The sequence below is a fragment of the Electrophorus electricus genome, chromosome 11, assembly GCF_041902795.1.
Source record: "Electrophorus electricus isolate QZ-2024a chromosome 11, ASM4190279v1, whole genome shotgun sequence".
In the NCBI taxonomy this organism is placed as follows: Eukaryota; Metazoa; Chordata; class Actinopteri; order Gymnotiformes; family Gymnotidae; genus Electrophorus; species Electrophorus electricus.
The window spans coordinates 12,073,513-12,096,417 of NC_137507.1; the positions used below are offsets into that span (position 1 = coordinate 12,073,513).

Here is a 22,905-nt window from a genome sequence, read left to right on the forward strand (position 1 = left end):
ACTGAATCAAGCGAATAACAAATTCGCAATAGTACAGCAACAGTAATGACCGCTTTCCACGTGTAGGGTGGGCTGAGTGCTTTCAATATTCATTTGACACTGTGGGACAAGCCTACAAGTGAAAGACGATACGCTTACATTATTCACTTTATCGCTTACTCACAGGTTCAGAGAAAAACGTTTATAAAGTAAAATCCGCTTTAAATAATTTAATGGCTGCCTGCAAAATTCTGAGTGGCGTTTGCCATGAAGCTTTTTTTTCTAAAAGTTGAACTATTTTTAAATCCCAGTCTCTACTGCATGATCACACCATTGTCTAACTTTCTGTACCAGAAAGAAAACTGACTCTTTTGGTTGGGGCTAATACCTTAATATGTGAATATGACGGATGTTTCACATGTTTCCTTTGATCCCTGAGTCAGGTTAAAAATGAAAAATTAAAAAAATGTAAAAATGTAAATTAAAAAAAACTCTTTTCTACGCATGTGTAGCTTTATCGAGAGGAGTCGCGTTTGACACCGAAAGTTATTTATCAGTGCTTAGATCAGCTCTGTGCAGGTGGCATGAAAGCTGTATCTACACGGAGTGCTTCCTCTCTCTGAAATCAGTCTCCTGCATGCTGGTGACTTTCTCACCACACTCTCCTCAGTCAGACGCCTCTAAAGACGGGAGGTGGAGTTCTGTTCATCAGCGCTGACGTTCTTCTGATATATATGGAGAAATAAAAAAATACCTTTTTGATTTGTCACTGAAGATGCTTGATGATTATACTTCTCTGTCTAATAAGGTAATAGTGATTGTGATTGGTGGCTGTTAGAAACTCTCTCTCTCTCTCTCTCTCTCTCTCTCTCTCTCTCTCTCTCTCTCTCTCTCTCTCTCTTTGTCTAGGGGGCTAGTTTCTTCTGTCTCTCCGAGGTAGTGGAGTTAAAGATTGTTTTGCCTGCTGAGTTTATTGCCTGCTGAGTTTAACGAGTGTGTGCAAGGCAGAGGGAGATGGACAGCTATCGGACTTTAATTCTTCTGATGTCCACAGTCACACTCACTACTGCGGGTAAGTCCTCATGTCAAAAACACATTTGAGCAGATAGTCATATTATTATTATTATTATTATTATTATTATTATTATTATTATTATTATTAATGTGTTTGCTTATATCTTAACACTATTGTAAGTTAATTATTCCTTGACATTTTTACATCTGTAGCTACACATAAAAGAAGGACAGAATAGACAGGCAGGCATACATAGTCATACATAACTCCTGTGCAGTTAATATGGACTTTTTATCTCTCTTTTTTCTCTATCTGTCTCTCTGTCTCTCTCTTTCTATCTCCATCTGGTATCTTCTATTTGGTATGCAGGCAGTGTGAGGCTGGTGGATGGTGGTAGTCACTGTGCTGGGAGAGTGGAGGTTCTTCATAGAGGACAGTGGAGAACAGTGTGTGATGATTACTGGGATATGAAAATTGCTGCAGTGGTGTGTAGAGAGCTGGGCTGTGGGGAGGCTGTAGATGTACTGGGTAATGCCTACTTTGGACCAGGATCAGGACCAATCTGGATAAATCAAAGGATGTGTACTGGATCAGAGCCTACGTGGGAAATATGTGGAACCTCTAAAATTTTGAGACAACTTGAATGTAATCATGATAAAGAAGCTGGAATGATCTGCTCAGGTAAACTGTGCTAATTCTCATTCTCAAATGTAATTAATTTTTTCAGTGGTCCACTGTAAAACTTTGTTTAATTGTAACATACATTTCACATTTTAAACATCACACTTCCTAAAATCTTTTTGACAACTATCTTATTTATTTATTTATTAAAAAACAAATGCTAAATGATGAATAAAGTCTTTAGAAGAAACAATATTAGATGAAATGGAGATACAAAATTACTGAGGCAAATGGAGTCAAACTTTGTTTGGGAAACATATTAGACCAGGGAAATATCTAATCTTGTCTTGTGTTAATCTCTTTCAAGGTTTACTATTATCTGATAGTGAACAATATCATTCAATTAAATAAACAAGAATGTATCATACAACATTATATTTATATAATACGTATATTGTGTTATTGCTATAGTATTCTATTTTGGTCACACTAGGGAACAACACAACTTATTAAAAGACTATGTTGATGTTATAATATTTGCAATCTGATGTATTTGTCCATTTCTGTAGTATGTGTATAATACACTATATAGTAATTATGCTAGGTTAGAGTATATAAATTCAGAGTCTATTAAAAAAACCCCACAAAGGTGTATAATTAATAATATAAAAAAGTAGTTTATTTGTGCAAAGTACATAACAGTCCAAAACTTTGGAATGACTTGAAGATTCAATATAACTAGTAAAGGGGTTTGTTTCCATATGTAGTGTTGTAGTATATGGAACCATAAATTAATTGTCTTGGTTTTAGGGTAGGAGGACTGAAATTTGTAAGCTTCACATTTTCACATGATCATCAGCAAATATGACCAGAGCAAGTAAATGATGTTCATAACTGTCATTGTGGTATAGTGTTTTGAAAGATGTAGCATTTCCAAAGACAATTGCTTCCAAATTTATAGTTTTAAGAGACTAAGACAATATGCCTTCTCAAAGGATACAGGCTAAAAGTTAAAAAGTTTCATTTCATGAAACTTAAGTGATAGTGTTCGTATTTGCTTGCTGGTGCGTGGTTATGTGTCCTCAACAAACATAGATGGCAGCTTTGTAAAATTATTATTATTATTATTATTATTATTATTATTATTATTATTATTATTATTATTATTATTATTATTGTTATTAATAGTAGTAGTAGTAGTAGTAGTAGCAGTAGTAGTACTAGTGGTAGTTAGTAGTCGTGGTGTTGGTGGTGTTGGTAGTAGTAATATAGCTGCATAATTTTATTATATATTTTATATATTTGTAGGTTTTATGTATTATCATTATTATTATATCTATGGTGATATTGCTCAATCTTCCACTTTATCAAGACATGTGGAATTGTACGTAACAGAATGCATGTAATTGATCCTTTCCATAACAATTTGATTTTTTTTCTGTTTTTTTTTTTATGTTCATTCATTCATATTACTCCTGTTTTCATTTAATAATACACTTGAGTATATGAACCTCTTTGTTTGGTTTAAACTTAGCTGACCTAAATTGAATATACGTGAATAACATTTATAAAAGTACAGTAGGGACAGAAATGTCTTAATTGTATCATTTGCCTCCATAAATTTCAATACAGTTGGACAGAAAATATAATATTTGACTATATTTTACTATTTATAAATTATTTAATGTTACACAACATACAATATATAATATACACACATTTGATATTTAGTATATTTGAAGTATAACTAATGTAAAACGTTTTATTTTTATATTATGCAAAAATATCGAACTGGTCGTGGTGTCGTCTCGGTCTTGAATCGAAGTCTGTCTAATGCCATTGACTACGGTACTGTTCAAATATATATACTATGTCGGAGAAAGAAAACCTCACATGCCCCGCTGCACTCGTAGAAGACGGCTGAGGAGAGATCAGCGCATGCTCAGTTTTATTTTGTCAAAGGAGAAACCTAGTCTTGTAACTGAGTTAACACGTTGTTTATTACCGTGGCCTATGCGTATTTTTAGCAGGAGAACGTATCCATCCTTTTAGAAATCACAACACGCAATGTTGGCAGATGTGTTCCCTTTTTACAGTCAAGCATGCTCTGTATAGCTATAAACTATTTAGCTAGGTTTCATTAAATATTATTTTCAACAGTTCTTATGGAGGATTAAATTTAAAAAAATCTAAATCAATCAATAAACAAAACCCTACATAAATAAGTGAATAAATGGGCAACATAAAAGCAATGTATTTATCGATTTATGGATTTCTTTCTTCACTACGGTAAACCAACATGGTAGAGAAAGCAGTGTGTTCGATTATTCTTGTCTTGCTTTTGAATCACGTTGAAATATTAAACATTTCACACCAGAAGTTGTGCGGCGAGGCGAGAAAGACATGTCACAGCTTGTCACAACGTTTGCCGTTTAACGCCAGCTTTTATCCCCGATCTATGTATGCAGATTTGTATGCCGTGTCGATTCTAACGTCTGTTGGGGCCCTAGCCAAAAATTCTAAGAGGCCCCTCCAAGCAGTGTTCATCGCCATTATCTTATAAATAACCTAACACCAACAAGAAACTGCAAAATGTTAACTTTTTATTTCAAAAGTTAACAGTGCTATTATTTTCAGAATATAAATATAAATAACATTTTAATGAAAATGTATAGTCTTCATTATATCAAAACGACGACAGATATGGGAAATACAATAAAATACACAAACCACACTGCACATATAGCACAATAATGTATAACAATAAACCTCAGTAATTCAGAATACACTCTTACAAGCTTCTTTCCATCTAAAGTTCATAAATTAGCATAAATTAGCTTGACATTTAGCTCAGTTAGACACAGCTTTCATCAGTTAGCTAGAGAAAAACTAATGTTTAAATAATCTAATTCCCCCCTCCAAATCACTCCATTACCTGTGTTCTATAAAACTACAGGTAAAACATTACCTACTCTAGAACAAGAACAAGTTGACTGGTTATGAAGTGTTAATACTGTAACTACTAGCGTCTACGTTCTGACAGCCTGATAGGCTAGCTACACTACTGAGTCAACTGCCTGTATACTGACTCTGACTCATGTCATGGAAAACTGAGCTGGACACACTAGGATGCTTTGCAAGCTAGGCTAACTAATATTAAATGTCAAGGTAAACAAATGAAATAATGTAATTCTAGTGGATGTTATGTTATTCAAGTGTATCTCCCACAAATTTAAGGCTAGACTTGCAGGAATTAGTTATTAATCATTATATTTAATTGGTATTATCTGCCCCGCTCACTAGTAATGTGTTTTCTCCTTATCCTCTTTTTTCTTCTTTCTCTTTTCACTGCCAGAAGGATAACTACTCTTCATTTTTGTTGACTGACTTGTGTTGGTGACAACTTCTTGTCATTATTAAACAAATCTTGAACAATACTTGCAACAGGAGGGAGTGGAGTCAGACAGGGCTCGCTTAGAGAACTGAGGTCACAAACTGTCATTGCAAACTTTGCACATTGTCATTGACGTAGTATAAAGTTCGTCAGTTTACAGCATTTAATGATTTTTGCTACAATTTCTCAGCTGTTTTAAGCTGTTACAATATTATGAGAGCAATATTATGAGAGCAAAGAAGCACCGAAAGATAAAAAGCTTATTTTTTGTTTTTCTTTTTGTGACCGTTTAGTTTTGTCAATAAACGCACAAATTCACTTTGCAACCTGTTACAATATTACAAATCACAAATGCATTCGGTTTGTGGAGGTTTATAAACCCACTGGTATACCAGTCTGTTGTCTGTGGAATAGGATTAATATCATGCATGCTCTGCAGTGAGACCCCTCTCAAATGGTTGAAACCAGCCGAGGGAGAGAGAGAAACAAAAAAAAACAACCAAAAAAAAAGAGAATACATGAAAAAGAAAGTCAGGAAGAAAAGGAATAAAAACAAGGTTAAAATGAATCAAAAGTTAACATGGTTTTGTGAAATCTGTTTTAGCATTTCTTAGTCATTACATTAAGTTACATTTGTCTCTATTCCTTATACTAATATTTTAGGAGTGAGGCTGGTCGGTGGTCCTCGCTGCTCTGGGAGGGTAGAGGTGCTTCATGGGAAGACCTGGACCACAGTGTGTGATGCTGACTTTGACCAGCAGGATGCAGAGGTTGCGTGTAGAGATCTGGGCTGTGGGGCTCCTGTGGAGATGGTGGGAGCAGCTGCTTTTGGCAGAGGGGAGGGCCAGGTGTGGACAGAGGAGCTTCAGTGTAGAGGCAACGAATCTGATATTTACTCTTGTCCGACATCTTCATTCAAACAAGGTTGCTCTCATGACAACGATGTGGGTCTGTTGTGTGCTGGTAAGAAATACATTTATTTTAAGTAATGACATATTTCCACATCTTCATTTGTTTATGTAAAACACTTTCACATTTAGAAGAGATTGTCTTCACTCTATACATTCTGTCTTCCACAGACAGTGTGAGACTGGTGGATGGTAGTAGTCACTGTGCTGGGAGAGTAGAGGTTCTTCACAGAGGACAGTGGGGATCAGTGTGTGATGATGGCTGGGATATGAGAGATGCTGCAGTAGTGTGTAGAGAGCTGGGCTGTGGGGAGGCTGTAGATGTACTGGGTAATTCTCACTTTGGACCAGGATCAGGACCAATCTGGATGGATGATGTGGACTGTAGTGGATCAGAGTCTACACTGAAGAACTGTAGATCAGCAGGTTGGGGTAAACATAACTGTAATCATACTAAAAATGCTGGAGTCATCTGCTCAGGTAAACTACAATACATATGCATATGGCATCTATACTGATTGTAATTCACAACCTAATATAGTATTAGTCACTATGGCTCTACTTTCACATGTCTTTGGCAAATTTTGGTGTTTTTATATATATTACATTTCTTAAACTTTTCTGACTATTTGTGTTTGTCATGTATGTTGGCAGTATTTTGTACATAAAGGTTTTTACTGATATTTTATGACATTAAAGAAAACCACATGAACCAAGCATTAATTAGAGCATTACCTTAATATTAATCTATTTAAGCATTTCTTGGTCTTCACAATAAGTTACATGTGTCTCTATTCCCCATACTAATATTTTAGGAGTGAGGCTGGTTGGTGGTCCTCGCTGCACTGGGAGAGTGGAGGTACTTCATGGGAAGACCTGGGACACAGTGTGTGATGCTGACTTTGACCAGCAGGATGCAGAAGTTGTGTGTAGAGAGCTGGGCTGTGGGGCTCCTGTGAAGGTGCTGGGAGCAGCTGCTTTTGGCAGAGGGGAGGGCCAGGTGTGGTCAGAAGAGCTTCATTGTACAGGCAACGAATCTCAGATTCACCTCTGTCCCTCATCATCTACACTTAAACACAACTGCTTTCATGAGCATGGTGTGGCACTAGTGTGTGGGGGTAAGATTTGGGGTAATTCATATATAAACATGTATTTATCAAACTATAATCATACGTTATGTAAGATTTTAACATTTTTTTTGTATCTCTTCCACAACTGTCTTTTTCTACCGATTTGTTTCCATACCTCTCTACCTCTTTCTTTCTTCCTAATTTTCATTTTGCACAGACAGTGTATGGCTGATGGATGGTGGTGGTCACTGTTCTGGGAGAGTGGAGGTTCTTCATAGAGGACAGTGGGGAACAGTGTGTGATGATGACTGGGATATGAGAGATGCTGCAGTGTTGTGTAGAGAGCTGGGCTGTGGGGAGGCTGTAGATGTACTGGGTAATTCTCACTTTGGACCAGGATCAGGACCAGTCTGGATGGATGATGTGGACTGTAGTGGATCAGAGTCTACACTGAAGAACTGTACATCAGCAGGGTGGGGTAAACATGACTGTAATCAAACCAAAAATGCTGGAGTCATCTGTTCAGGTAAGATGCTCTAAATCTCAATATAAAACTCAAATAATACAGTTTACTACTGAACATTTATTAATTTCCTTGCCTTTGTCATTTATGAATCTAAAAATATAATGCATATTATTGTATTTTTCCCACCTCCAACTCAAGATTTTCCATGACTTTTAAGGGTTGAGACTTTAATGGCCCAACAAATACATTCATATTTCAACATGTGAATAATAATCATTAGAAAGCACTGAATTTTCTTTGTTCTTTTATGATAATATTTTAGGGGTCAGATTGGTTGGTGGTCCTCGCTGCTCTGGGAGAGTAGAGGTGCTTCATGAGAACACCTGGGCCACAGTATGTGTTAAAGACTTTGACCAGCAAGATGCAGAGGTTGTGTGTAGAGAGCTGGGCTGTGGGCTTCCTGTGGAGGTGCTGGGAGCAGCTGCGTTTGGCAGAGGGGAGGGCCAGGTGTGGACAGAGAAGCTTCATTGTAGAGGCAACGAATCCCAGATTAACCTCTGTCCAAAATCATCTACTCTCAAACATGACTGCTCTCATGACAATGATGTGGGACTGTTGTGTGCTGGTAAGAAATGCATCATTCACAGTTAATCTTGTATTTTCTGAGACTAATCATGTAAGTTATTCACAATTTAAACCCATTCTGTTATAGAATTTTATCTATATATGAATTATATATAATTTTAGCATTTTCTCTTTGTAATGGTGATGCTGAAGCTCAAGAAGTATTAGGATTAATTTACAGATTTCTTGCTGTGGAAATAGTTAAAGAAGACAGAGCAACAATAAGTGTAGTCTTAACAAGTATAGAGGCAGAAAACCAGGGAATTATTTGATATCAGGCAGCAGTGCCAAAACACAAATGGCTAAGATCACAAACCATTAAAAAAGGAGGGTCAGAAACAAAAAGAGCCAAATGCATCAGATAAATAGTTCAGAAATGCAGACAGAGAAAAGTGGCAAGACTTCAGAATAAAACAAGCGAGTTTAAATAATACAGTTAAAGAGTTCCAAACATTTCTTAGTGTGCAGAGTTAAGAACCATGGCAACCAGTCAGTATTCTGGAGCAGGTGAGCTCTGGTGGTGGATGTGGGAAGTGTCTGAGTCCTCCATCTGATGGCCTGTGTGTAACAACAGTGACTTACATGACAATTACGCATACCCCCTCCCCCAACTTAATCACTCTCTCTCTCTCTCTCTCTCTCTCTCTCTCTCTCTCTCTCTCTCTCTCTCTCTCTCTCTCTCACTCTTGCTCTCACTTTCTCTCTCCCTGACAAACAGACATGGTGAGGCTGGCAAATAGCAGCAGGCCTTGTACTGGGAGAGTGGAGATTCTTCATCAAGGACAGTGGGGAACAGTTTGTGATGATGACTGGGATATGAGAGATGCTGCAGTGGTGTGTAGAGAGCTGGGCTGTGGGGAGGCTGTAGATGTACTGGGTAAAGCTCACTTTGGACCAGGATCAGGACCAATTTGGATGAATAAAGTGGCCTGTAGTGGATCAGAGTCTACACTGAAGAACTGTGGTTCAAGTAGAAGGGTTAGTGACTGTCATCTTGCAGGAGTTATCTGCTCAGGTAAATTATATTAATCTTTAGAATGGATATATTTACCTCGACTGGCATTTCTGCATATTTGCTAGCTTTCAGACTTTATTATACCAGTTATGACATTACAAATTTTGTGCATCTCAGTTTTATATTTGTTTAATAAAAGGAAAGCATGGAATCATTATCATTAGAAGCTTCTATGGACATGAACCTATGAATGTGACATGCTATGATAGATCAGTTTTTAACAATTCTTGTGGAGTTCCTTTTTCAGAGAGAATAGCTGTGCTTTCTTTCTTCAGCTTTTGTAAAGGAAATTAAATTATCCTTTGTCACTTAATAGACCACCCACAAAATCTATTTTCTAATAATATATTTCTTATTTGCTGCCATTAATGAAGAACCATGCATGAACTAGATAGATAGATAGATAGATCCACCACCATTTCCTTGGTCTTGTCCACACTGAGGAGCAGATGGTTCCTCTCACACCACTCTACAAAACTGTTAACCACATTTCTGTGTTCTCCCTCCTGACCATCCTTGATACATCCAACCACCGCAGAATCATCAGAAAACTTCTGAAGATAGCATAGGTCAGACACGTACTGGAAGTCAGTCGTGTACAGGGTGAATAGGAAAGGTGAGAGTACAGTTCCCTGTGGTGCGCCAATGTTACTGACCAAGACTTCAGATCGGCTTGCTCCCAGCTGCACATACTGGGGTCTGTCAGACAGGTAGTCCTTGAACCAGGCAATCATGGACACATCCACCTGCAGTCTCTCTATCTTCTCCCCCAGTCTGACAGGTTGGATGGTGTTGAATATGTTTGAGAAATCAAAAAAGGTGATTCTTACAGTGGTGTTGATCTGATCCAGATGTGTGTGTGCCTTCTGCAGTAGGTAGATAACAGCATCATCCATGCCTACCTGCTGCTGGTAAGCAAACTGCAGAGGGTCCAGGAAAGGGCTGACTATAGGTCTAAGATATGACAGCACTAGTCTTTCTAGGAACTTCATGACGTGAGATTGTGAGCGCTACTGGTCTGTAGTCATTTAAGGAAGATGTAGACTTCTTTTGAACAGGAACTAGGCAGGAAGTTTTCCACCGCCTTGGCAGTCTCCTGCTTAAGGCTCAGGTTATAGAGCTGCTGAAGGATCCCACACAACTGGGTTGCACAAACCTTCAGTACCCTTGGGCTGATTCCATCCGGCCCTGCAGCTTTGCCGACTCTATGCTTTTACAGCTGTCTTTTCACCTGGCTGGTTGTTACTTCTTGGTGGGGGAGTTGTGAAAGTTGCGAATCAACAGATAATGACTGTAGGGCAAGAGGGGGTGGGTGCTCATGTTTAAGAGGTGTTGATGTTGAGGAAGTGGGGGAGATGCCCCTGCAGGTGTGGGCGGAGGGTGTTGTGCTGAACCTGTTAAAAAACACATTAAACTCATTGGCCTTGTCTTGACTGCCCTCAACAGTCTGTTGCCTTATTTTGAAGCCAGTGACCTGCTTCATGCCTGTCCACACCTCCTTTGTATTCTGCTGAAGCTTCATCTCCAGCTTCCTTCTATGGGCTTCCTTGTTCTCCTGGACTCTCACCTTAAGCTCTTTCTGCACCCCCTTCAATAGTTCTTTGTCATTAAGTCTGAAAGGCTGTTTTTTCCTATTAAGAAGTTCCTTCAGGTTTTTGGTGACCCATGGCTTGTTGTTAAGGAAACAATATGTTCACCTGACAGGAACAATGAAGTCAAAAGTTGATATAGTCGGTGATGCAGTCTGTGATACTGTTAATGTCCTTGCCAGCTGATTCATAGAGCACCTCCCAGTCTGTAGTCTCAAAGCAAACCTGTAGAGCCTCTTCTGCCTGGTGAAACCTTATTAACTTCTTTGTCACAGGTTGTTTTAAAACAACAGACCGGTATGAGGGTGACAACAGAACCAGGTTATGGTCTGATATAGTCTGAACTTGTGCAATATTATAAAAAATCAATAATGTAAGTAATTTTTCTATCACTAGAATGTGTTATATTGTCTCTATTCCCCATACTAATATTTTAGGAGTAAGGCTGGTTGGTGGTCCTCGCTGCTCTGGAAGAGTGGAGGTACTTCATGGGAAGACCTGGACCACAGTGTGTGATGCTGACTTTGACCAGCAGGATGCAGAGGTTGTGTGTAGAGAGCTGGGCTGTGGGCCTCTTGTGGAGGTGCTAGGAGCAGCTGCTTTTGGCAGAGGGAAGGGCCAGGTGTGGACAGAAGAGCTTCAGTGTAGAGGCAACGAATCGGATATTTATTCCTGTCCAAGATCATCTGCAGTCAAACTTGACTGTTCTCATGACAGTGATGTGGGACTGGTGTGTGCTGGTAAGAACTGTGTTTTTTAAAACTGATTTCACATTTTACATAAAACACATTTTCTGTGTTAAAAACCCATTGTACATGATGATCTGTCTGTCTCTCTTTGTTACTCTATCATGTTCTTCTTCTTGGTCATACACAGGCAGTGTGAGGCTGGTGGATGGTGGAAGTCACTGTGCTGGGAGAGTGGAGGTTCTTCATAGAGGACAGTGGGGAACAGTGTGTGTTGTTGGTATAAGTACAATAGCTGCAGTAGTAGTGTGTAGAGAGCTGGGCTGTGGAGAGATATTGAGTGGTACTGCAGGTTACACACCAGGATCAGGACAAATTTGGATGAGTCATGTGGACTGCAGTGGAACTGAGTCTACAGTGAAACACTGTGGATCCTTGGGCTGGGGTAAACATAGCTGTCTTCATTATTATGATGCTGAATTAATCTGCTCAGGTATGTTTAAATCAGTATGTTTATTCAATCAGTCTATTTTCTATTAATCTCTTTTAGAATGATTTGTATAAACATCAGAAATATCATATTTGTGATTAATTCTAGACCCATCACCCACAGAACATAGATGAGATGAATCTGACTTTAAATTTCATAGTATGTTTTAAGTAACTGCATGATTGTAGACAATTCATTCTTATATGTGTTGTCGATTGTGTTAATGATGTTACTTTACACACATGTCACAAAATTCCCAGACTTAAAGATGGTCCTCACCTGTGTTCTGGGAGAGTAGAGATGCTTCATGGGAAGACCTGGGTCACAGTGTGTGATGCTAATTTTGACCAACAGGATGCAGAGGTTGTTTGTAGAGAGCTGGGATGTGGGCATCCTATCGAAGTGCTGGGAGCAGCTGCTTTTGGCAGAGGGGAGGGCCTGGTGTGGACAGAGGAACTTCAGTGTAGGGGCAATGAATCTGAGATTTCTCTTTGTCCAACATCTTCAGTCAAACAGAACTGCTCCCATTACAGGGATGTGGGACTAATATGTTCAGGTTAAGTCTTTGCCATTTTTTGTCAGAAATATTATGCAACTATGAGATACTAAGATAAGTGTTGTTCTTGTCTTTTTTACAGATCTGTAATCAGTTCTGTGTTGTTTTACAGGTCACACAGCAGCACATCTGGTGAACGGCTGGGACTCCTGTTCTGGTCGAGTGGAGCTCCAGTATCTCAGTGAATGGGGCTCAGTTTGTGGTGCTAGCTGGGATATGAGAGCTGCCAGTGTCCTCTGTGGACAGCTGAAGTGTGGGAGTGCTGTGGCTTTGTTGGCGGCGGACTGGTTTGGGGAGGGGAGCGGCCGCACCTGGGCTGATGTTTTTAATTGTCATGGGAATGAGACACACCTGTCAGAATGTCCCATCTCATCATGGAGTCGAGCAGTATGCTCTCATAAACAGGATGCTGGAGTCATCTGCAATGGTGAGCTCTTCCACTCATGTTCAGCACATTAGTGAAATTAGTGATATTTTGCATACTAAAATAAGCTTATTAATTTACATGTTTAATTATATTCCCATTCAGGTTCCTCTCAGGCCTTTCATGAGGGGCAAGTGCGGTTGTCTGGAGGGAGGGAGTGTGAGGGGCAGGTTGAGGTTTACTTCAGCCAGGACTGGAGGAGAGTTCTCCTGGACTCCTGGAGTGTGCCTGAGGCCTCAGTGGTCTGCAGACAGCTGGGCTGTGGCTCTGCGCTAAACTTCTACAGCTCCTCTCCATCCAGTCCTGATCAACACAGGCACATGTGTGTGACGGGTTTCAATTGTTCTGGGAGTGAAGCTCATCTGGGGAACTGCAGCAGTGCAAACCTCCTCAACCTCTCCTGCAGCTCCATGGAACAGCTGTCAATCACCTGCTCTGGTAATTGTTACATTAACCTAAAAACTGGTAATTGTTAACAAAATTAATAACATGCTTGCCTAATCTACTCTAAAATGTACACCAGTTGTGTCAGGATGACGTTTATGATGTTTGTCACATTAACAAAAATAATAACCTGGTGTTCTTATTTTGGTGGAACAATTCTATGTAAATCAAAACCAGAGTTTAAACTGTCTGAAATGTTTTGGACAATTAAGGTGTGACTGTGTGTGTGTGTGTGTTTCAGCCCACTCCTCCATCAGGCTGGTTGGCTCTGGGGGAGACTGTGCAGGAAGGCTGGAGGTTTTCCTCAGTGGATCGTGGGGGACAGTGTGTGATGATTCATGGGATATTGAGGATGCCCAGGTGGTGTGCAGGCAGCTGCAGTGTGGAGTGGCCCTCAGTGCCTACGTACCAGCCTGGTTTGGTCCAGGAAGCGGACCCATATGGCTGAATGAGGTGCAGTGTGAGGGGAATGAGACATCCCTGTGGAACTGCAGGTATCAGTCTGGGGGAAAGCATGACTGCAGACACAAGGAGGATGTAGGGGTCGTGTGCTCAGGTGAAGTATGCTGACTGCAGCTGTTCTTGAATTTGATTTACTTGTCTTTTGTTCTTTAAAGTGTATAGTGCTAACCTAAAATGTAACACGTTTGCACAGTTCAAAGGCAAGTGTCAAATGTAAAACTCTATGACATTAAGCATACAAGAATGATATCTAATAATTCTGATAGAAGAGAATCCCAAACTGGACCAAAGCAGTGTCATATTTAATAATGCTCATTGGTATTTGAGTTTAGCTATTTAAGTTTTGTTTCATATGGGTTTAAAGAAACATAAATAACGGTAATTAACAGACATTGATGGCAACTGTGCATTTATTCTGTGGGTAGAGTGAGCTCTCATGTAGAAACATTTAAGAATCATAGAAAGATTGACAAAATAGTTGCTTGCATATTTTCTCTCACCAGAGTTTAAAGAGATCAGACTCACTGAGGGGTGTAAAGGGAATCTGGAAGTGTTCTACAATGGAACCTGGGGGAATGTGTGTGTGAATGGGATGAATGAAGAAACAGCAAGTTTGATCTGTCAAGAGCTGAACTGTGGGAAAACAGGCAGGGAGTCTGGGCCCAGAGCAAGAGTGGAATCATCTCCTAACTGGCTGGATCAGGTGAAATGTAGGAAACATGACTCCACTCTATGGCACTGCCCATCTGACCCCTGGGGGCACAATAAGTGTGATAATGACACGGAGGTGGCTCAGATTACTTGTTCAGGTAGGCAGATTATCCCTGCATGTAAAGATTCTTGCAGATATCAAGTAGCTGAGAAGTTAAGAATTAAATGCTCATGAATATTAAATTTGCAATCATAATTTATATTATCATACTCACAGGAGTGCAGAAACAATTACAAAAACATGTGAAATGCTCTTCATTTCCCCATCAAAGACAGTGTTCAGGTAAGCATGCATTAATTAATGAGAGCATTAATCAAAATTCTTCCAATATCTTACTCTAGTCATTGTAAATTTTAATGGATTACTCAACATCAATACTTCACACAATCAAAGCTGACAAGAAATGTGGTATCTGCTGAACCCAGACAGTTATGTTACTACCCTAACTGTCCTGTGCAGTATTTTCTCCTCATGTCATATGTCTGTGGTATAGTTCTGCTGCCTCTCAGGCTGAGTGGACCAGAGGGAAGCTGCTCTGGGAGGCTGGAGGTTTATCATAATGCTGCATGGGGCTCCATCTGTGATGATCAGTGGGACATCAGGGATGCTGAGGTGGTCTGCAGGCAGCTGGGCTGTGGGAAGGCACTGAGTGCTAATGGGAGTGCTGCCTTTGGTGCTGGTGAAGGGGTGATCTGGTTGAACAGAGTGGAGTGTAGAGGGGATGAGATTCACCTGTGGGACTGCAGTTATTCACTGAAGAACCACACTGACTGCTCTCACAAAGAAGATGCTGGTGTCACTTGTGCAGGTCAGAGGATACCTCAGACAGGGTTTTGGATTCAATAAATAACTAAATACTTTGACAAATTCAGTAGCTGAAAAAATAGAAATTGTGCTTGCAATGTTTTGATGTTTTTTTAGTTTGTAGGCTAATTACACCTTGTTATGCATCTCTGGGTGTTGAACCTGGTGATGAGGGATAAACCTGTGCAGCACATCATCAGTTAGTCATGTTGCTTTAAACTTGTGCTTCAGTAAGCAAGGACTCTTGGTGGAAGTTTTGTCACTGAGCCCTCTGTCCTCATCCCTTATCTCATCCTTGCATCATTTTGTCATGTCCCCAGAGGGGACAAATTATGGCTTTGATTTTGTATGTGTGTGTGAGTTCTGTGTCCACCTAACTGATTTGGTTATCTATTTCTAGACATCTCCCTGACCCCTGTTATTACAAGCAAAGTAACCACCAACTCCATCTCAGGTCCTTTTTTGATTCCTCTCCCTCATTTTTCTAAAATGTTCAAATGGAAAATACTGTTTATACACGTTCTCTTTTGCAATTTCTTGTCCAGTTGGTAAATCTGAGATGATAACCAGTCGACCTCTACCTCAACCAGTTACCTCTTCAGTGGTCCTGCTGGTACTGGGAGTGCTGCTCTTCCTGGCCTTAGTGCTTCTCTCTGGGCTGGTTTACCAGAACAGAGTGCTCAGGAAAGGTGGGGCACATTCACATATAATCTACAGTTTTACACATCTTATATCATAGACATCTTTTAATCCTTCAGTCTTTCATTCATTTGCTGGAGCCACGTTTCATCCTGTCTTCGCACCCAGTGCTCTCTAAGAGGAGGCATAAGACTTTGCCTGAAGTAATCTATGAAGAGATTGACCACAGAATCACCAATGAAAGAACTCCCATCTCAGCTCAAAAGGGTGAGTAATATGGAAGGGTAATATTGCAGGCATTCCTAGTGTGTATGACACAGAGATAAAAGAAAAAGACAGAGTGAGAGAAAAATGAGAGAGCTTGTGTGTTATATTTGTTATTTTGAAGCTGTGTGACTGTATCGCACTCTTTTCATACCTTATGACATTTCACATCTTGCTGCTCACTACATTAAGAGATATGAGCAGGATCATGATAAATATTTGCCTTATCACTGTAAGGCAAGGCAAGTTTTAATATGTAGTACCTTTCATGCACAATAGGAATTCAAAGTACTTTACTCAAATTTATAGAAACATTGAGTGGAAAAAGGTTTTAAATAATAAAGGCTGAGATCTGTCACCTCAGAAAGGGCTTTAAAAAATAGGAGTAGATTTAAAGTAAAGTAAAATTACAAGTTAAAAGATAAAGGCACAAGAAAACAAGAACATTGTCAATCTAAACAATAACATTTGGGGTATATCTAACATCAGGAAGGTTGTGATTGCATTTAGCATCATACTGTCTAAAAGCTGCCTCACCATATTTGGTTCTGATTCTAGGCCGCATTAGCTGACTAGCCTGACTGGCCTGTTGGGTTTGTACTCTTCAAGTAGAGATGTATTTTGGTTCTAGGCGATTCAGTGATTTATATACAATTGTTTGTATATCATTATATTTAGAAATACCAAAAATTAGGAACTTTGAAATGAATTGGTAGTGGATGTAAGAATGTGAAAACTGGAATCAGTGTGCTCAACTCTATTTGTTTTGGTAAGATTTCTGGCAGCTGCCTTTTGAATAAGATGTAACAGTTTAATTGTGAACTTGTTTAGGCCAGTATAAAGACTAGTGCAGTAATCTTGTCTGTAGGACAAGACATACTTCATTGTTGGACTCTATCCTACTGTACTGTACTAGGATATTCTATGAGTAAATGACAAAGCACTTTTGTCACTCGCTCTGGATAAGAGTGTCTGCTAAATGTCATAAATGTAAATTTCTATGTCCTGTTTAGACATGAGATTTTTACCCTTTGATATATTCTTTAGTTAAAAGTCATTCTGATCTGAAACAACATTCTGATTTCTGACTTTGTCTTTAGTCTTCAAGGCTCTGATGTACGAGAACTGACCTCAAGTCAGTCATTGCTGTTAATGGCCAAATGTTGTCTTTTCTTTGTTCAATTTGGTGCCTTTCCAGTTGTTTATCTCTAGGCACTTTTTTTTAAATCCTGAATATGTAAATGTGATGTAAAGTAATATATTTAATGAATTATATAGTTGACAGGGCAAGTGGTAATTGTGGGAATACTGTTGAGAAGTATCTGGTTAGGCAAAGTTGGAGTGTGTAATTCTTTTAGGTTTTGAAGAAATATATGCTTACACCTTTTGCTTTTTGTCTCAAGTGTATGCTTGAATGTGATACTATGTGTGAGGGAGAGAGACAGAGAGTGAAATAAATAACAAGAAGGGGAAAGAGAGATAAGGTGAGTGTGTGCATGATTGTTTGAGTTGGCTTGAGTGTGTGAGAGAAGCAGAGATACATAGAAAGAGCAATAGGAAGAGGTAAGGGGTTAAATCTTTGTGTGACTCTGTGTAGCTCCGACAGACAGAAAGACTAAGAGGATAAAGGTTACACAGAGTGTGTGCACATATTTGTGTGTTTTTATTTGCATGTGTGGTGCAGGGGTACTTCAAGACTCTTGTCTAAACTGAGACACACACAGAATGAAGGAGGGTATAGCTCAGCCCCTTTGTTTGCCAGTCAGTAGGAGGGGCAGAACTGTGCCTATGCTTTTCTGTTGCTCCTTTCCCTGCTCTCTGTAAGGTGGTCTCAAACCCAGGTCAACAGCCACCAACAGCCTATTGGGTGAGCAACCATGCTCTAACAATGGTGGGCCCGTGTGCCGAACAGTTAGAGCTCGGGTCAGGTAAAACAAAAGAAAAAACTAAACACCACGCTGAGCGTGGAAAAAAAGCGAGAACAAAGGACGCCAGAGGAAGAAATGGCAACCCCGATGCACTGGGGAAAACTCAAACTAAAACTTCCCAAACAAAACCACAAAACAGGGAGGAACTTGAATGGCTAAGGGAAGCCTCCGGAGAAAGACAGACTCGAGAGGGAAAACTGGAGAGAGGAGGGGACGTGTGAACACGGACACCCTCGCAGCACAGAAGTGAGGTGTAGCACGAGAGCTCAAAGAACTCAATACCTTAAGTTACCGGCTAGGATCTTAGCTCAGAACTTTGGCAAAGACCCAGCACTGAATGACTGGTTCACTGGGCTTATATAAGGTCTAGCCCAACTGTTGGGTGTTAAGCCTGATTAGTGGTGTGGTTGACTCGAGGCCTCCCTCTGGTAGCCGGAAGGGGCCTCGGCCTGGCGCCAGCCCTTACACTCTCTTTCTCTTACTACTTCTACCTGTTCTGCATATGCTTTCATGCTTTCTCTCTCTTCTTCTTCTCTTCTCACTCTTGTTCCCTGCTCTCTCACTTCTGTCATGTGAAAAGTAATTTACATTTAATACATGTTACATTAAAGAACTTGCATTTCATTTTAATACTATTTTCACATGTTCTCATCAAATAATCTTATGAAATGTTTCCTTTGAGAGATAAAACTACATGTGAATTGTGATTTTGTTTTTGCATCACCAGTTCATGCTAACTAAATAACACAAATGTGCAAAATGAATAGTTTACTGGTTATATTTCTCATTTTATAAGTTTAGGTTATCTAGTTAGAAGTGCCCCCTTGTTAACTTAACCAATGCCTTCATTTTAATGGTTCAATATGTGTTTTTTGGTAAGTGAAACGGTTATATGTGAGTACATTTTAAATGATCATTACCTTGTCTTCTGACTTGCTTTTAAATACTGGCATCACTATTATTATTAGCTGCTCAAGCGTTTGGAAAGATATTGGGTCATTATGGGACATGTAATCCCTGTAGTGAATTTATATGGTATAGTTCTACTCAACAAGGTTAAAATGTAAAGCATTATGGATTTTGTACTGAATTTTAGCTCAGTGACTTTTACCAGTGATTATAGTGGGGCATGGAAACATTTCAGTGGGGCATATGCTCCATTAATTTGGGTCTAGTGACACCCCTGGATTATTGTATTTGTATTGTATGGAAACATGGCAGTCAACTGGACAAATATTCTGTTTTTCTCACAGCTCATTATCCCTGAAGGAAGATGCTCATGAGTTCCTGTTTCAAGCATGTTTCATGATTGCTCTGTTCTCTTCTGACAGAATATATCGACTCAGAGGCTCAGCATTCTGGTTATGAAGATGTTGGTAAAGAGCTTCTCTCAGGTAAGGGTCGGATTACATCTCACAGAGAAATATTAGAATTGATAGAAATCATAGTGTTCTTTAATAATCTTATACTTCCAATCAATGCTGTTTTGTCGTAAACATACAACTTTTTAAAAACTCCTTAGTCAGTGTGCTGTGGGTGCCAGTTGTGGTACCTTGTAGAGTTTTGGTGACTGTTGTCATAGACAATTCTCTTTGGATGCAACATATATCTTAATATAATTTACAACAAATTCACTTTTCTTTCCGTTACAGCAAAATCTGTCAGTGAAGAAAAGACTGAGTATTATGATGATGCTGTCACCAGTAGTGGTCTGTCAATTAAATTTGTTTAATTCCTCACTTCATTGAAATGAAAGAGATGATGACTGAAATTACTCCATCAGCTCATTTTATTTGATTTAGGTGATCTAGGGACAGAAAATACACAGGATAATTACAATGACATCACACATGGACAGACACCTGATACTGTAGCAAGTATGCTTGAATAAAACCCCCTTGCTTTTGGAAAATGTAGGCTCTACTAATCATTTCATTACTCACACTACTGCCCAAATAGGTAACTGTAATTTGCTGTCAATTTGCAACATTAATACAACTTCAACCTTGTGCAGCTTTGTCTTGTAACATTGACAGTGATACATATACTATCAATTATTTTTCTTAAGATATTTTTGTTCATTTTTACATCAGTTTGCGCTGTCAGTTTTAAACACATTAATAACACTCAATGACACTGATGTCTGATGGTATTTATCTTACATTTTGATAGAGGATGTCATAGAGATCTATGATGATGCTGTTACTGTTGGACCAAACTCACATCTTACAACAGGTTGGTTTCTCTTAAAATGATAATGGAATTCTAAGCACAAGAATCAACACATTTATAATGTCAGACTTGTTGCTCAGTGGCATTAAAACTTGTTTACATGTGCTGGTGTGGCTCTCACTCCAGAGTACTATGATGATGTCATCTCCCCTGGACAGGACTCAGGAGGTGATACAGGTGAGAATACAGATGCAGTTTAGGTGGAGCCCATTATAACAGGTTTTTCTCTTTACTTGCACATTCCAGCTTCACTGCGTATTGTTAATTAAAGATGGACTGGCCTCTATGTAGAATCTGACACTTAATGATAATATGTAATGATAATGCTGATGTTTTAAAGAATGTTCTGAGTGTATTGTAGTGTAAAGATAATGTGTGCTGTAAGAATACTGACCAATCTAAAACATTATAGACATGTGATCTGTGTGCTTTGAAGAATCACCAAATCTAAAAAGCATCAATAATGTATGTTTAAAAAAAGATTTGACTGTATTATATTATGTTTTTATTATATCAACACTTTGTTTTGTTACATTGCAAAGCATCCTGTATTTGAAACATACAGAAATATGAATTTGCAAAACTAAATTGGTATATTTACTCTTGTTCTTTTACTTGCAGACTATGATAACCTGTAAGACACAGAGGAAAGGCTTCAGTCGGAGAAAACCTCATGAGAGTGCTTTTGCTCAGGAAATGACATTTGACCTCTTGAAACTCAAACAGTGTTTAGATCACAAATGGTTCAATGTCTTGCTTTACCCTTTTGCCAGAACACATTTTTGAAAATCATTTTAAACATAGAAGCATCATAGAAATACAATATTAACCCTTTTATATACATATATTACATGCATAATGTTGAATTTGGTAGCTTGAAATGGTTGATATGTTATTTGTTCCAAGGGCTCATTTATCAGTATTCAGTGCATGTGCTCCCTGGGAATCAAATCCATGACCATGGTGATATTAACACCATGTTCATAAGATTATTATGGTTTTATAAACAGTTAGCTAGCATTTAGATTCTGTTTTGTCCTGTATAAAGATGCACACCTTACTCTGTATAGGCCTACAACAAAGTCACTGGTGTTAAAGGTTTGATTCACTACTGAATCCTATAAATGTGAGCAATAGATGCTTTATTTGTCTTGACAACAGCCTTGTGAGTAAAAACGTTGCAATGAATAAAATATTATTACACAATTACGAATGGCTTTCATTTCTGTGCATTTTGTCCTGTGCTCATAAAGAACTCATATTGTACAAGCTAAAAGTAGAATGTTTATGATTAAAATAACTAATGTTCCATTTAATGTATTTTTTATTACTGGCCTCCCCATGAAGACAGTGTGATGATTGGTCACCCTCCTAGCGTCTCTGTTTTATGATTTCCCTCTCATGTCTTTGTTTTCCTTTACTTCCTGCTCCTTGTTCCGCTCCTTGGTTTCGTTTTCTCCGCCCCTCGTCTGTTCCTTCATTCCAGTCCGTGTTTTGGTTCTCCCTGTCCCATGTTTACCTGAGTCTGTTTAGTGCCTGATTGTCTTGGTTATTTAAGCCCTGTGTAGTGTCTTCTAGTTTGTTGGTTATTTTGGTAAGTTAGGTTGGTTGTATTGTGTTTTGATTATGCTTTACTGTTTGCTGAGTTCGTGTATTACCTGCCTCAGTGTTTTCCTCTTGCCTCTGTTTATTTTGCTCTTCTTGTTTGTGTTTTCCTCATTTACTAAACCACCTCATGCATATGCATTCTGCCTCTTGCCTGTTCCTGGTGGGATCATTACAGACAGCCAACAAATGACTGTTTCACATCCTTAGACTAGATGTCACTTTGTAACAGAATTATTAATGAATAATGTTGTACTTTTACAGACTATGCTGTATTGTCATAAACATACAACTTTTAAAATTCTTTTTCAGGGCAGTGAAGGGGAATAGATCAGAATGTCGTCAAGATAAACATTCTGTCTTACACATTACTTTGTATAGGCCTCCAACAAAATCACTAGTGTTAAAGGTTTGACTCACTACTGAATCCTATAAGTGTGAGCAATAGATGCCTTGACTTGCATTGTTGACAGCTTTGTGAGTAAAAACTTTGGAATTAATAAAGGGTTATTAATTAAATGTGTTTCATTTCTGTGCATTTTGTCCTGTGCTCATAAAGAACTCACATACTTTACAATATAAAAGTAGAATGTTTACGATTAAAACAACTAATGTTCCATTTAATGTCTGTTTTATTACTGGCCTCCCCATAAAGACAGCCAACTAATGATTGTTTCACATCCTTAAACTAGATGTCACTTTGTAACAGAATTAGAAATTAATACTTTCACAGTCAGTGCTGTATTGTCGTAAACATACAACTTTTAAAATTATTTTTCAGCAAAATATGTCAATGAAGAAAAGACTGAGTATTATGATGATGCTGTTACCAGTAGTGGCCTGACAAGTAAGTTTGTTTAATTCATCACTTCATTAAAATTAAAGAGATGATTACAGAAATTACTTTATCAGATCACTGTATTTGATTTACGTGGCCTAGGGACAGAAAACACATCAGATGATTATATCACACCTTCA

The 22,905-nt window shown here is 38.8% G+C and overlaps 1 protein-coding gene across 1 annotated transcript; it reads left to right on the top strand.

Annotated features, from left to right (window-relative positions):
- Window positions 1-929: 929 nt before the first annotated feature.
- Window positions 930-21,486, top strand: LOC118241701 (scavenger receptor cysteine-rich type 1 protein M130-like). Its single transcript, XM_081723313.1, has 26 exons — window positions 930-1,051; window positions 1,364-1,675; window positions 5,673-5,972; window positions 6,089-6,397; window positions 6,733-7,035; window positions 7,205-7,513; window positions 7,776-8,078; window positions 8,796-9,092; window positions 11,119-11,430; window positions 11,558-11,860; window positions 12,102-12,413; window positions 12,526-12,840; window positions 12,943-13,275; window positions 13,523-13,837; window positions 14,247-14,552; window positions 14,672-14,737; window positions 14,949-15,263; window positions 15,660-15,713; window positions 15,805-15,948; window positions 16,067-16,165; window positions 19,422-19,484; window positions 19,743-19,799; window positions 19,893-19,967; window positions 20,263-20,325; window positions 20,449-20,499; window positions 20,944-21,486. Exons 1-26 carry the CDS (start codon window positions 994-996, stop codon window positions 20,958-20,960), a joined length of 5,391 nt encoding a protein of 1,796 aa, XP_081579439.1. The 5' UTR covers window positions 930-993; the 3' UTR covers window positions 20,961-21,486.
- Window positions 21,487-22,905: the final 1,419 nt, after the last annotated feature.

Excerpts from the sequence above, each read along its gene's own strand:
- LOC118241701 (XM_081723313.1), top strand. The coding sequence starts at position 994 with ATGGACAGCTATCGGACTTTAATTCTTCTGATGTCCACAGTCACACTC. Across the intron at positions 12,841-12,942 it reads TGCTGGAGTCATCTGCAATG|GTTCCTCTCAGGCCTTTCAT; the intron begins GTGAGCTCTTCC and ends ATTCCCATTCAG. Across the intron at positions 14,738-14,948 it reads CCATCAAAGACAGTGTTCAG|TTCTGCTGCCTCTCAGGCTG; the intron begins GTAAGCATGCAT and ends TCTGTGGTATAG.